General features: G+C 35.0%; 1 protein-coding gene across 5 annotated transcripts in view; it reads right to left on the minus strand.

Moving 5' to 3' along the window:
- Window positions 1-16,183, minus strand: part of VPS13A (vacuolar protein sorting 13 homolog A) — a 252,521-nt gene that overhangs the window by 188,954 nt on the left and 47,384 nt on the right. For all 5 annotated transcript variants that reach the window (XM_087444443.1, XM_004439626.3, XM_087444444.1 and 2 more), the window contains exons 14-19: window positions 15,178-15,240; window positions 14,556-14,685; window positions 13,367-13,461; window positions 12,905-13,047; window positions 3,965-4,154; window positions 3,764-3,878 (exon numbers count right to left, since the gene is read on the minus strand). In XM_087444443.1, the coding sequence (XP_087300569.1) occupies window positions 3,764-3,878; window positions 3,965-4,154; window positions 12,905-13,047; window positions 13,367-13,461; window positions 14,556-14,685; window positions 15,178-15,240 (736 nt within the window). The remainder of the gene's footprint in view (window positions 1-3,763; window positions 3,879-3,964; window positions 4,155-12,904; window positions 13,048-13,366; window positions 13,462-14,555; window positions 14,686-15,177; window positions 15,241-16,183) is intronic.

Here is a 16,183-nt window from a genome sequence, read left to right on the forward strand (position 1 = left end):
ACAGTCAACTGTCAGTTGATATTGAATAGTAGTTCCCAGAAAATAATACCCATTTATCCTAGGGCTCAAAGAGAAGACTCAAACACAACAGAAGATGAAAAATGGATCAATCTAGCAAGATGAATTTTAACAAAGATAAAGTCTTGAACTTAAAGTAAAACATTTAGCTAGACTTCCAAATCTTGGTAATATGTATGAGTAGGTAGCCAGACCTAGTCTTCCACTAAAAGCAACAAAAAATGTTGGCTATAAAACAAAACAAACAGCAACAAAAAACCTACTAAAAAACACTGAGAGGAGGCAAAAGAGTAAGGATTTGTCAAGCCAAAAGTCAAATTGAAGGAGTAAGCTAAGAGATTTAAATGGAGCCCAGAGGGCCGGCCCTGTGGCTTGGTGGTTAAGTGCGCGCGCTGCGATGCTGGCGGCCCGGGTTCGGATCCCCGGTGCGCATCGAGGCGCCACTTCTCTGTCCATCCTGAGGCCGAGTCCCACATACAGCAACTGGAAGGGTGTGCAGCTATGACATACAGCTATCTACTGGGGCTTTGGGGGCAAAAAATAAAATAAATAAAATCTTTAAAAAAAAAAATAAATAAATGGAGCCCAGAAAAATTTTATCCTGGTTTTCCATACCTGGTGAACTTGGGAACTCCTTTTCATAGCCTCACAGAGCATAGGGAACAGAAGATAAAGATGAAGAGTCTAGCAGGAGTTCTCACAAATCTGGGATCTCAGAAGATACACACTCAAAGTAAGAGGAATCCAGAAGTTAAACCTCCTCTCCCTAAAACCCACCCACAAGGGAATGTAAAGAAAGGCTGTGAAAAAAACTGGGAAAAGGAGGATAGCATCCCTGTGAATTGTAATCACAGTATAGTCCTCAAGTGGATATGTAGCCAAAAATTTCCTGGCATTCCAAAGTATCTCAAGCAATAAGTTTAAAGTGGTCCCACCAACATGCCTAAGATACCTGGCAGAAGAAAATAAAATTCTTCCCTGAATGAAAATTCATTTATCCTAGACTCCAGAGAATTCTCCCAAATAATTTTCCAAGAAAAATGAGCAGCTCACGATAGAAAATCACCAAGTACAAAAAGATAAAGGTTGTCATGAATAAGAACCAGCAGAAACAAAGGACAAGAAAAAAGAAAAACACAAAAGTCTTCACATAATGGAACTATCTGAAGAGAGAATTATCTGGTGAGAAAGAATATAAAATAACTATACTTAGTGACAGCTGAAGAAATAAAAGACAAGTTTGAAGATATCCACAGGAAACACAAAACTATAACAAATGACAAAGGAAATTTTAAATATAACAAACAATTTCTAAAACAAAAAATATAATCACTGAAATTAAACTCAATGGGAAGATTTAATAGCATATCAGACATAGCTGAAGAGGGACTCAGTAAATCAGAAGATAAATTAGAAGAAATTACCCAGCATGTAACACAGAGAAAAAAACAGATGGAAAGAAAACAGGATGTAGAAGTTAAGAAGAATGGAAGCTAGGGGCTGGACTGGTGGCGTGGCAGTTCAGTGCGCGTGCTCTGCTTCGGCGGCCCAAGGTTCACGGTTTCAGGTCCCGGGTGTGCACCGATGCACCACTTCTCAAGCCATGCTGTGGCAGCATCCCATATAAAGTAGAGAACGATGGGCACGGATGTTAGCCCAGGGCCAATCTTCCTCAGCAAAAAGAGGAGGATTGGCATCAGATGTTAGCTCAGGGCTAACCTTCCTCACAAAAAAAAAAAAAAAAAGAAGAATGGAAGATAGAGTAAGAAAGGCTAAAATACATTTAGCCAGAGTTCCAGAAGAAGAGCAACAAGAGAAAAAAAATATCTAAAGAGTCAATGGTTAGAAAGTTTCCACATGGATTTTCTAGAACTCATTAAAACTACCAATCCTAAGATTGGGTCCATAGCTGGATACATCATACTGAAACTATAGAATACAAAAGATCAAAAGAAGATTTTACATGTAAAAGAAAAAGTACAGATAATCTAAAAAGAAGAAGCAAACACTGACACCTGAATTCTCAACATCAATAATGGAAGCCAAAAGATAGCAGAATGGTCACTTTAATATTCAGGAGAAAATAACTGCCAACCCTGAATCCTATATCCAGTAAAGATGTCTTTCAAAACTAAGGACCAAAAAAACCACTTTTTTCAGACCAAAACAAAACAAAAAAACAAACAAGAAGTTTGCCACCAACAGACTCTCACTAAAGAAAAAATTTATAAATGAACTTCCAACAGAAAGGAAACAATCCCAGATAAAAGATGTGAGGTGCAAATAAGAATGAAGAACAAAGAAAGTAGTTAATATGTAGGTAATTCTAAACTAACACTGACTATACAAAAAAAAAAGTCTTATAAAGTTAAAAAAAAAAAAAAAAGACTTACAAGTGAAACAAAAAAAATAACAATAGCATGTAAATCAGGAGGATGGTAAATGGAGTTCAAGTGTTCTAAAGTCCTTGTAATGACTGACAGAAGGTAAAATTTTATAATACATTTATATTTTGATGGAAAAGTGTGCTATAACTACTACAGTAAAAATGAGAGAAAGAACGTTTAACTTTCAAATGGTACAGTGAGATGAGGAAGGGGAAGCAATACTAGAATTTAACCAAAGGAAGGCAAGAAAGAAAAAAAAGACTGTAAATATAGATTGAAAAACATCCCATTATATATATGTTGTTGATGTGACACATCTAAAAATAAAGATACAGGAAAAAAAGTAAGTAAAAGATTGAAAAAAACATATAGCAGGCAAATACTAACCAAAAGAAACCTAGAATATCCATACGAATATCAGAACAAAAATTAAAAATAAAAAAACTCTAAAGGGAAAAAAATTAAGCATTACTAAAAATATAGGCAGTCAACTTCATACAGATAAAAGATTTGGTTCATAGGAGAAAAAAATTTTATTTCAACATGTACTTAATGATAGCATCAAAATATATAAAGAAAAAAATGTCAGATCTACAAAAAATAGACAAACCTACATTCACAGTGAGGTATTTTTCATGCATTTCTTTAAATAATTGTTAGACTATGGTGACAAAGGAAGGAAAGAAATCCAATAAGGATAGAGAAGATTTGAAGTATATGATAAACAAATGTGACCTAAAGGATATGTATAGATACAAAAAATATATGCTTTTCAAACACATGTAGAACATTTTTTTAAATTACTGTATATTTAGCCAGAAAGTAAGTCTCAACAAACTACAAAGCACTGAAATCATACAGATCATCTCTATAGTCATCTATATATTTTAAAAAAGGAATCTGTAATTTAAATCTTCCACAAAAAAATCTTCAAGCCTAAACTGTTTTACTGTTAAATTATGCCAAACACCAAAGGAAGAAATAACATCCAAAATTACAAAAACTCTCCAAAAGAGTAAAAAAGGATGGAATTTTTATTTTCTGTGGCCAATATAATTAAAATCTGGAACTCATTACAAGAAAGGAAAATGCCAGGCCAGTTTCTGTCATGAACAGAATTCCATAGATCCAAACAAAATTTTGCTAATAACTTGAATGTGGTTAATACGTTTGACCTTTCTGAGTGAAGAAATGATTATTGTTATATCTGAATTTAAATATGAAAGTACCAAATTAGTTGCAATTAAACTGTATCCAGTCTAGAAATACAAAGTTAAAGTATACTTTACTAAATAATCACTTGAAAAGTTTAGTAGAGGATATTCACTTAATTCACCAACATTAATACTGGCATTTACCTGTTGCTGTCTTATCACGAAATTCTTCAAGTTTTGTCAAAGTTGCTGAAGTGAGCTGTGCTAGATTTACTTCTTCTGGAGGTCTGAAGAATTCCACTATACTATTCACTGTTCTCTGTTAAAATAAGTATCAGTAACATGAGTCCAAAACTCAAAGCTAACTGGAATATATTAAAATTTAGGAATTAAAAAAATGCTTACTGCATCATATATCATTTCTAAAGGTTCAGCTTCTATGATACACCTTTGAGCAACAGTTTCATCTAAAGGATTTATCTCAAATGTAATTTGGAAGAGTGATGTAGCATCATCCAATGAAGACAGGAGGCGGGGTTTTGTTGAATTATCTGGTAAGCCAGTAACATGAAATGAATCTATTTTGGTTTCAAATCTGCATGAAAAAAGATAGGACAAAAATCAGCAATCAATACAATTTGAAAGTATTTTTCAAATTGAAAATAATAAAATAAAAATTTTTAGAAACAATTTCACTTTGCATTTCCTTCTACTCTATTCCACTCAGAAAGAAAATATACAACTATTCAATCTGAATTGACATAGGTTAATTCACAAAAAACGCTATTCACATGTTGATTTCTATATAAAAAAGCTATAAAGGGTTAGGGGTTTCCAGTTCCCCATGAAAAGAGTTTGGAAGTTACCACTCTGTACGCATAACAAATAAAAAACTGAACTGAAAAACAACAACTCTTCTTGGATATGTAAGAGAGGGGAGGACACAGGGCAAACTGCTGCCCCCAAGACTGTAGAGACAGAAAGGTAAATACAGGGAGTCACAGCTTACCAGGGCAGAGACTGACAAAAGGAAACCACCATGGACACCAGTGCCAAGGTTGGAAAACCTGAACTGTAACTGATGAATTGCTGGAGACTCAGTGTGGACAACTCACCGAGTTAAAATCTCTAGGGGGACCCAGTCATAGGGGAGCCTCTACAATATTTTGAGATGTACCTCCAGGAATTTGACCAGGTTCCCACAGTAAATATTGGAGAAAAATACCTCACTCTTCAGGCAAAGAGAGGAGAAAAAGAACCATTAAAAAATATGCCAGAGCACTCTGTTCTTAACAAGGCCTTAACAAGGAGAAACTAACTAAACAGAGGCTATTAAACAGAGCCTAACCTGATGGGGTATTATCAGAGCCAAAATGACCTAGGGAAGGGAAATATCCAACTCCAGTCAAGTTGACCATTCCTTATGGAAGAGGGGAAATACCCAAACCAGCCCACCATACTGCCCCACCTAAGCAGGGAGGAAAAAACTGAGAAACTCTTGTTAAGTTCACAGTTCAGAAGCATAAGCTCATTAAAAGACTGAGAGCTAATCATAAGACTATAGAACTCTTCCCCTTCCCCTACATCTTACAACTAAATTACTAAAGACCTATTTACAGCAGTTCCTTTTACCCAGTACATCATGTCTGACGATATCAAGTAAAAATAACAAGGCATACCAAAAGGCAAAAAACATAATTTGAAATGACAGAGCAAGTATCAGAACTAGACATGGCAAGGATGCTGGAATTATATGAACAGGAATTTAAAACAACTACAATTAATATACTAAGGGCTCCAATGGATAAAGTAGACAGCTCGCAAGAACAGATGAACAATGTAAGCAGAAAGATGGACATCTTAAGAAAGAACCAAAAATAAATGCTAAAGATCAAAAACACTGTAACAAGGATGCCTTTGATAGGCTTACTAGGAGACTGGACAAGGCTGAGGAAATTAATCTCTGAGCTAGAGAATTTATCAGTAAAATCGTAAAAATACAGAAAGCAGAGAATAAAGACTAAAAAATGGGCAGAATAACTAAGCACTGTGGGACAACTACAAAAGGTGTACCATATGCATAATGGGAGTACCAGAAGGAGAAGAAAGAGAGATAGGAACAGAAGAAATATTTGAAATAATAATGACTGAGAATTTCCCCAAATTAACGTCAGACACTAAAACACAGAACCAGGAAGCTCAGAGAACACTGAGCAGAATAAATGCCAAAAAAGTACACAGACGCGTATTTTCAAACTACAGAAAATCAAATACAAAGAAACAATTCTGAAAGAAGCCAGAGGAAAAAAACACCTTACCTATAGAGGAGCAAAGATAAGAATGACACCTGTCTTCTCAGAAACCATACAAGCAAGAATAGAGTGTAGTGAAGAATTTAAAGGGTAAGAGAAGAAAACCCACCAACCTAGAATTCTGTATCCTGTGACTTTTTCCTTCAAAAGTGAAGGAGAAATAAAGACTTTCTCAGACAAACAAAAATAAATGGAAAGATATCCCAGGTTCATCGATTGGAAAACTTAATATTGTTATGATGGCAATACTACTGAAAGCAATCTACAAATTCAATGCAATCCCTAACAAATTCAAAGGGGCTTTTGTGTAGAAATAGAAAAGCCAATCCTCAAATTCATATGGATTTGCAAGGGACCCTGAATAGCCAAAACATTCTTGAAAAAGTAGAACAAGTTGGAAGATGCACACTTTCCAATTTCAAAACTTACTACAAACCTAAAGTAATCAACACAGTATGATATTGGCATAAGGACAGACATAATGAGAGTCCAGAACTGGCCAACTGATTTTTAACAAGGGCACCAAGACCACTCAATGGGCAAGAATAATCCCTTAAACAAGTGGTGCTGGGACACCTGGATATCCACATACAAATGAATCAAGCTGTATTCATTCTTTACACCATATACAAAACTTAACTCACTGTGGATCATAAACCTAAATGTAAGAGATAAAACTATAATACTCGTAGAAAAAAATATAGGAATAGATTTCTACAATCCTGGATTAGGCAAACCATGATACCAAAAGCATGAGCTTTTGACATGACAGATATGACACCAAAAGCACGATCAACAAAAGAAAAAAAACAAACTGAACTTCATCAAAATTAAAAACTTTTGTGCACCAAAGGACACTATCAAGAAAGTGAAAAGACAAGCTGAAGAATGGGAGAAAATATCTGCAAATCATGTATCTGATGAGAGTCTAGTATCTTGAATATATAAAGTATTTTTTGTTATTGAGGTAACATTGGTTTATCACATTATATAAATTTTAGGTGTACATCATTAGTGAACATATAAAGTATTCTAAAAGCTCAATGACAGAAAGAATAACCCAATTAAAAAACTGATGCAGTGAAGATACATAAATAGCCAACATCCACATGAAAAGATGCTCAACATCATTAGCAATCAAGGAAATGCAAATCAGAAGCATAATGAGAAACCACTTCACACCCACAAGAATAGCTATACTTTAAAAAGAACAAAAAAAGAAAGTATTGGGGAGGATGTGGAAAAACTGAAATCCCTGTACACTGCTGGTGGGAATGTAAAATGGTGCAGCCCTGTGGAAAACAGTTTGGCACTTCCTCAAAAAGTTAAAAACAGAATTACCCTATGACTCGGCAATTGCACTGCTGGGTACCTACCAAAAGAATTGGTACTCAAACAAATTCTTGTACATGTATGTTCATTGCAGCATTATCACAATAACCAAAAGATAGAAAGAACACAAATGTCCATCAACAGATGAATGAATAAACAAAATGTGGTATATACATACAATGAAATATTATTCAGCCTTAAAAAGGAATGAAATTCTGATACATATAACAGCATGGATGAACCATGAAAACATGCGAAGTGAAATAAGTCAGACACAAAAAGTCACATACTATGTGATTCCATTTATATGACGTATCCAGAATTGGTAAATCTACAGAAACAGAAAGAAGATTGGTGTTTTCCAGGGGCCAGAAGGAGGGGAAAATTGGAGGTAATTACATAATGAGTATGGGGTTTCACTTTGTGGTGACAATAATGTTTTGACTAGATACAGGTGGTGATTGTTCAACATTACGAATATACTCAATTCCACTGAACTGTACTCTTTAGAATGGTTAATTTTTATGTTATGTGAATTTCACCTCAATAAAGAAAAAAATTATTAAAGAAAGTTAATGGGTGGGCTGGCCCAGTGGCATAGTGGTTAAGTTCAGAATGCTCTGCTTCAGTCGCCCGGGTTCGTGGGTTCGGATCCCAGGCGTAGACCTACACCATTTATCAGTCATGCTGTGGTAGCGACCCACATACAAAATAGAGGAAGACTGGCCACAGACATTAGCTCAAGGCAAATCTTCCTCAAGCAAAAAGAGGAAGACTGACGATGGATGTTAGCTTAGAGTGAATCTTCCTCAGCAAAAAAACTTAAATTAATGGATTAGTAAATGCCTATAATATTAAAAAAAAAAATCTCAAATAACTAAAGTCCCACTTAAAAATACTCAAAAAAGAAAGGCAAACAAAACGCAAAGCAAGCAGAATGAAGAAAATAGTAAAGATGAGAGGATAAATTAATGGAATAGAGAAGAGAAAAATATTTTAAAAAATCAACAAAATCAAAGCTGGTTTTTTAAAAAGATCAACAAAATGTAACTAGACTAAGAAACACAAGACTCAAAAAAATTAGGAATAAAAGAGGACAATACTACCAGCCTCACAGACAGAGAAAGGGATTATATGGTGATACAGTGAACAACTATATGCCAACAAATTAGATAACTTAGATGAAATGGACAAATTCCTATAAAGAAACAAACTACTGAAATTGACTAAAAAAGAACTAGAAAATCTAAATAGACCTATAACAAGTACAGATTGAATTAGTAATTAAAAACTTCCCCCAAAGCAAAGGTCAGGACCCAATAACTTCATTGGTAAATTTTACCACCAAATATTTAAAGAAGAATAAATACCAATTCTTCACAAACTCTTCCAAAGAGGAGGGAACACTTCCCAATTCATTATATGAAGACAGTATTATCCTAATACAAAAAAACAGACAAAGCCACCACAAGAAAATACAGACCAGTATCTCTTATGAATATAGATGTAAAAGTTCTCAACAAAATAAAAGCAAACCAAATCCAGCAACATATAAAAAGGATGATACACATGACCAAGTGACATTTATCCCAGGAATACATAGTTATTTTAACATCTGAAAATTAAGGTAATATACCATATATCAAAAGAATAAAGCACAAAAACTATATGATCATTTCAATAGACAAAGAAAATGCATTTGACAAAATCTAGCAACCTTTCATGACAAAAAAAAGACTCAACAAACTAGGAATAGAGGGAACTTCTCCAACCTGATAAAAGGCATCTATGAAAAACCCACACTTAACATCACACTTAATGGTGCAAGACTGAGCACTTCTCCTTAAGATCAGGAACAAGACAAGGATGCCCATTCTGACCACTTTTTTCAACATAGTACTGAGGTTCCAGCCAGAGTAATTAGGCAAGAAATGAAAGAAAAGGTATCCACATTGAAAAGGGAGAAGTAAAACTATTTCTGTTTGCAGACAACATGATCACATATGTAGAAAATCCTAAGGAATTCATTAAAAACTACTGAAACTAATTAACAAGTTTATCAAGGTTGCAGGGTACAAGATCAATATACAAAAATTAATTGTATTTCTATGTACTTGTAATAAAAATTCCAAAAATGAAATTAAGAAAATGATTCCAGGGCCGGCCCTGTGGCTTGGTGGTTAAGTGCGCGCGCTGCGATGCTGGTGGCCCGGGTTCGGATCCCGGGTGCGCATCGAGGCACCACTTCTCCGTTCATCCTGAGGCCGAGTCCTGCATACAGCAACTAGAAGGATGTGCAGCTACGACATACAACTATCCACTGCGGCTTTGGGGGGAAAAAATAAAATAAATAAAATCTTAAAAAAAAAAAAAAAAAGAAAATGATTCCACTTAGAATAGCATTGATGGGGTTCAGGACACACTATCCCAAAATATGGCACCTTGGCATACTGAATATTTTAAGCTGAAGAAGTTTGAGAAACCAGCAGAAGCAGGAAGGTGACTCTGACATTCCCCCACCCTTCTTCCCTCAAACAAGTCATAAAACCCTCATGTAAGAGGTCCCCTCCCCATACCCAGAGGAAAGGAGCATCCTTATCTCCAAAGACAAAGGGACACTGAGAAGAATCCTAACAAACAGGCCTTGCTAAGTTTCTCCCAATACTATGCTTACCTCATACTCCTTGACCTATCATATTCCTCCACAACTATCCACTTTTCATCAAATCTAGCATAAAAATGCTCAGGTCTAACTGATTCTTTGGGTCTTCATTTCCTTATGAAATCTCTCGTGTCAACATAAAACTTATATTAAATAAATCTGTATGCTTTTCTCTTATTAATCTGTCTTTTTGGGCCAGCCCGGGGCTTAGCAGTTAAGTGCTCACACTCCGCTACTGGCGGCACAGGTTCAGATCCTGGTCGCGCACCGACGCACCACTTCTCTGGCCATGCTCAGGCTGCGTCCCACATACAGCAACTAGAAGGATGTGTAGCTATGACATACAACTATCTACTGGGGCTTTGGGGGGAAAAAAAAAATCTGTCTTTTTTAGTTTAATTTTCAGACCCAGCCAGGGACCTAAAGGAGATCGAGGAAAACTTCCTCCCTTACAGCATCAAAAAGAATAAAACACGTGAATAAATTTAACAAAAGAGGTGTAAAATTTGTATTCTGAAAACTATAAAGCACTGTTGAAATTAATGAAGGTCATCAAAAGTTCATGAATTGGAAGGCTTAATATTGTTTAGATGTCAGTACCCCCAAAATTGATCTACAAATCCAACACAATCCTTATCAAATCCAAGCGGCTTTTTTTTACAGAAATGGACAAGATGATTGAAAAATTTACACAGAAATTAAACAGCCCCAGAATAGCCAACACAATCTTGAAAAAGAAAAAACTGGAGAAGTCACTTTTTTATTTCAAATTTTACTACAAAGGTATAATAATAAAGACAGTGTGATATTGGCAGAAGTTTAGTGATTCAGAGCAATGTGAACAGGAGTCCAGAAACAAAACCTTACCCATTTTGACAAGGGTGCCAAGATCACCCGATGTGGAAAGAACAGTTTTTTTCAACAAATGGTGCTGGGACAACTGAATAATCTCGAGCAAAACAATCAAGTAGGACCCCTATTTCACACCATACACAAACATTAACACAAAATGGACCATAAACCTAAATTTAAGAAGTAAAAGTATAGAATTCTCACAAGAATATACAGGAATATATCTTTGTGTCCTTCAGTTAGGCAAAGACTTTTTGAGTCTTTAATGTAAAAAAATAAAAAATAAATTGGACTACATCCAAATTAAAAACATTTGAGTTTCAAAGGATACCCTGAGAAAATGAAAAGAGGGGGCCTGCCCGGTGGTGCAGCAGCTGGATTCACGTGTTCCACTTTGGCAGCCCAGGATTTGCTGGTTCGGATCCTGGGTGAGGACCTACTCACTGCTCCTCAAGCCATGCTGAGGCAGCGACCCATGTAGAATAACTAGAAGGACCTACAACTAGGATATACTACTATGTACTGGGGGCTTTGGGGAGAAAAAAGTAAAAAAAGGAGGAAGATTGGCAACAGATGTTAGCTCAGGGCCAATCTTCCTCAAAAAAAAAAAAATTAAAACACAATGAATGGAAGAAAATAATTGAAAATCTTTGTGTGATAAGAGACTTATATCAACAATATATAAAGAACTCTTACAACTTAATAATAAAAAGACAACCCAAATTTAAATGGGCAAAAGAACTTAATAGATATTTCTCAAAAAATATACAGAAACAGCCAATAAGCACATGCAAAGATCCTGAACATCATTAGCCGTCAGGCAAATGCAAATCAAAGCCACAGTAAGATACCACTTCATACCCATTACGGGGGCTATAATCAAAAGGACAGATAAGCACTGGCAGGGATGTAGATAAATTGGAAACCTCATAAACTGGTGGTAGGAATATAAAATGGTGCCGCTACTTTGGAAAACAGTTTGGCAATTCCTCAAAAAGTTAAAGACAGAGTTAGCATGTGCAGCAACAATTCCGCTCCTAGGTATATACCCAAGAAAATGTAAAACTTATTGTCCACACAAAATATTGACCATGAATATTCATAGCAGTATTATTTATAGTGGCCAAAAAGTGGAAACAAACCAAATATCCATCATCTGATAAACGGGCAAACAAAACGCGGTATATCCAAACAATGAAATATTATTAGGCCATAAAAAAGACTGAAGCACTAATTCATGCTATACAATAGATGAACCTTGAAAATATCATACTAAGTGAAAGAAACCAGACAGAAAAGGCCATATATTGTATGATTCCATTCAAATGAAATGCCCCAAATTGACAAATTCTTAGAAATAGAACATAAATTAGTTGTTCCAGACACTGGAGAGAGGGAGGAATGGGAAGTGACTGTGAACGAGTATAGGGTTTCTTTTTGGGGAAGTTAAAATGTTCTGGAATTAGACAGTTGTAATTGCTGCACAACTTTTTAAACATATCAACGTGAATTTGGTATACAGTACCGCGTGACAACCAAATGAACTGTACACTTTAAATGGATAAATTTTATGGTATGTGAATAATATCTCAATAAAGCTATTTTTAAAAACCAAGGTAGGGGCTGGCCTGGTGGTGCAACAGTTAAGTGCTCGTGCTCTGCTGCGGCAGCCTGGGGTTCACAGGTTTGGATCCCAGGCACGCACCAACGCACCGCTTGTCAAGCCATGCTGTGGCGGCGTCCTATATAAAGTAGAGGAAGATGGGCACAAATGTTAGCCCAGGGCTAATCTTCCTCAGCAAAAAAGAGGAGGATTGGCATCGGATGTTAGCTCAGGGCTGACCTTCCTCACAAAAAAAAAAAAAACAAGGTAAAACACAGGCATTCCTAGATAAAAATCAAATTCTTAATGCCCTTTCCTTTTGTGTGGCGCAGTTGCTGATATTTTTGTATTATTCTTCAATGTCCTTCTATGTGTCCTCAGCATGCAGTATGCTATGCAACATGTATTATTTTAGTAATTCCAAAATATATATATTACTGAAAAAAAATCTAAGTTCCTAAAAATACAAAAGGATACATTAAACCATAGTACTCTTTACAAAATACTATAAGGTTGTAACTAACTTCTAACCTCACAGTGAAATTTTTTCTTTTATAAATAAAAGAAAATAAATTGATACTTACTTAATTGCTTGGGCTCCTGGTCTCTGCACAATCAAAGTGCTAAATTCTTCTACTACAATATCTAACAGTTCATGTTTTTCTTGTTTTTCTCTTAGAACAATAGACATACTTTTCAAGTGAACAAAGAACTTCATGGCTTCAAACTAGAGTATATTCAGAAAAATAAAATGGAAAAAAGTATATACATATAAATATAATAAATACTCTTATTCATATAGTTTATTCTTTCCAAAGGCCAGAAAATACTTTAAAAACAACCCTAATTATATATGAAAGAATCACCACATAACACTACAAAGTAGGGGGCAATTTTTATTTCTACTTTGGAAATTAAAATAAATGTAATATTTATAGACCCAGAGAAAGATCACAGAACAAGTCAATAACAGGTATTTCTGAAGGGATTATAAATAGGCATATCTATCACTAACCTCCAAGGTATAAGGCAAAAAAACATCTTACTGTTTTGGGCAAGGTTGGATCAACTGCTGTTTCACTATAGCCAATTGCTTCATAGAGTGAAGTTTTTTCTTCAGGTGTCAACATTTCTTCAAGAACTACAAATCATAAAGAAGTGTTTTGTGTTCTGAACCGGTAACAAGATAAAACTAACCCATAATTTAGCTGCCTTTAATAAATTAAATACAAATTTTACTCTCTTTTTGTAATGCTCCTAAGAAATTATAATTACTGAATGTTAGGAAAGCATTGGTGATTGTAGAAGGATTATTCTCCAAAAATATAAATAGCTAAATATACATGAATTTAGCAATATGAATTTCTAAATATTTGTATTAAGCAAGAGCTTGCAAAATGTCTAACTGTATTAGGCACTCAGCATTGTGCTAGGCAACATATTTAGCATACAAAGTGGGTGGTATTAATATCATAATTTCCCCCCATTTTACAGATGATAAAATTGAAGTTTAGAGAGCTTAAATAATTTGCCAGGGCCACACTGCTAATAAGTGATAGAACCAGGATGTAAACTAAGGCCCCAAGCCTCCAAAGTTATGATCTTAAGCATTTGGTTAGGAAACAAAAATCTTTCCAAGAAACAATTTCAACAAAAATTTACAATGGTTTATATCCTTTTGGAATTTTTATTTATCTATTACTATATGCTATATGCATTTACTAAATCCTTTGGGCATAAAACTCTTTTGTAAACATTAGTAAGATAAAAAAAAAATTTATTTAGGGGCCAGCCCAGTGGTGTAGCGGTTAAGTGCACGTGCTTTGCTGCGGCGGCCCAGGGTTAGCAGGTTCAAATCCAAGGTGCGTACCAATGCACCGCTTGTCAAGCCATGCTGTGGCGGTGTCCCATATAAAGCAGAGGAAGATGGGTACCGATGTTAGCTCAGGGCCAATCTTCCTCAGCAAAAAGAGGAGGATTGGCATCAGATGTTAGCTCAGGGCTAATCTTCCTCACACACACACACAAAATTTAATATTTGACATATATATTTACAATGCTTTAATAGTAATTTTATTGATAATAAGGATAAATTATATATCATATGTATATATACCTACAATGTCTATTTTAATTAGAAAATTTTCTTCAAAACTTTATTTTCACATCTGATGATTAGCTATAGTAGCATAACCTGATGATTAAGGACACTACTATAAAATGAAATGGACATACTTCCAGGTTTAACATCTGGTTGTTCTTTAGTATTTGGTTCTGACCAAGTCCACAGCCAGCTAAACCATCCTTTATTATCCTCTGAATCTTTTGCTCCTTCTCTGTAAATCTTGTATCCAGCTTTCTTTACCTAAAATGAATGAGTTTCCATATAAATGACAAATTATCCTTTATTTAGCAATCTGAAGAAACAAAAGCATATTTCCAAAAATTATCTACTTGAGTGAATAAATGTAAACAATATACAGACTGACAACAGGACACAGTAACCGCAACATTACCCAAACATAAGAATTTAGGTTAACCAGGTAAGTATCTCCACTGTCTTAAAAGTGATGGTAATTGCAAAAAAAAAAAAAAATTGACTTTTCACTTCCATATGAACTCTGAGTATTTGATAAGCCCAATTATTTAGAAAGAATTTTTTTCCCATAGAAATTATCTGATTTAAATGGATGTGGCAAAACATTAAATCAAATTTTCTTCTAACACTAACAAGCAAATTTGAACCCCTTTTAGAAAACAGTATATTACAGCACACTACTAATAATATCACAGCATCTGTCAAATCTATATAGAATCTAGATTTATTTTTACTAATTGAAAGATAATTTGGAATTACCTCAACTTCTGCTTGTTGTCTGGATATAGTTATATTAAATACATCCAAAGTCTTTTCCAACTCCTATAAATATAAGAAAAAATGTGTTTACATAAATAACTTTATATAAATAACCTTACTAAATCTATAAAATTGCTGCATTAAAGAAAGGATATGACAGGAAGCAGAAAACAGATCATCCATCAACATAATATTCCTGTTAATTTCTGAGAAGCACTGTTAGTATATATGTCAGCTTGGAAATTAGTAATGATGGAGTAACTTTCTGAACAAAGAAATCACACGTCATGCATATAAGAGTTACAAATCTACAAGATTTACAGATACTAAAAGACACCACCCATGCATTGTTTAAAATGACTTTTATTTCAGTTTTAACTACAGCTAAGGGTAAACACATTAGTGTCACTTTCAACTAAAAATACAACTATAAATCCTTCATGTTATGTTCACAGTTCACAGTATGTCATCATTAAGATATTCCAAGTAGATCTAGATACACCTAAAACTTTTTTTTAAATTTTACACTTTTCAAGGGCCAGCCCAGAGGCACAGCGGTTAAGTGTGCGCGCTCCGCTGCGGCGGCCCGGGGTTTAGATCCTGTGTGCGACCAACGCATCGCTTGTCAAGCCACGCTGTGGCAGCATCCCATATAAAATGGAGGAAGATGGGCACGGATGTTAGCCCAGGGCCAGTCTTCCTCAGCAAAAAGAGGAGGATTGGCGACAGATGTTAGCTCAGGACTAATCTTCCTCACATACACACAAAAAAATTTACACTTTTCAAAGTTGTTAGGGCTGTTGAAATAAAATGAGATAAGCTAAATCTTCATTATATTTATACATTATTTCCATGATTACTTTTGAGAGTTTCATCCTCAAACCATTTTTCCCCTCAAAGAGAAGCAACCATGACCTAGTTTTATCTAGAAAACAACTTAACTCAGGGTTCTACTGTCCAGTAGACTTGGAGGATTCAGATTAAGATCCAAAACTAAGTAAGGAAA

Source organism: Ceratotherium simum, chromosome 20, assembly GCF_057802395.1.
Source record: "Ceratotherium simum simum isolate JZ-2026a chromosome 20, ASM5780239v1, whole genome shotgun sequence".
Taxonomy (NCBI): Eukaryota; Metazoa; Chordata; class Mammalia; order Perissodactyla; family Rhinocerotidae; genus Ceratotherium; species Ceratotherium simum.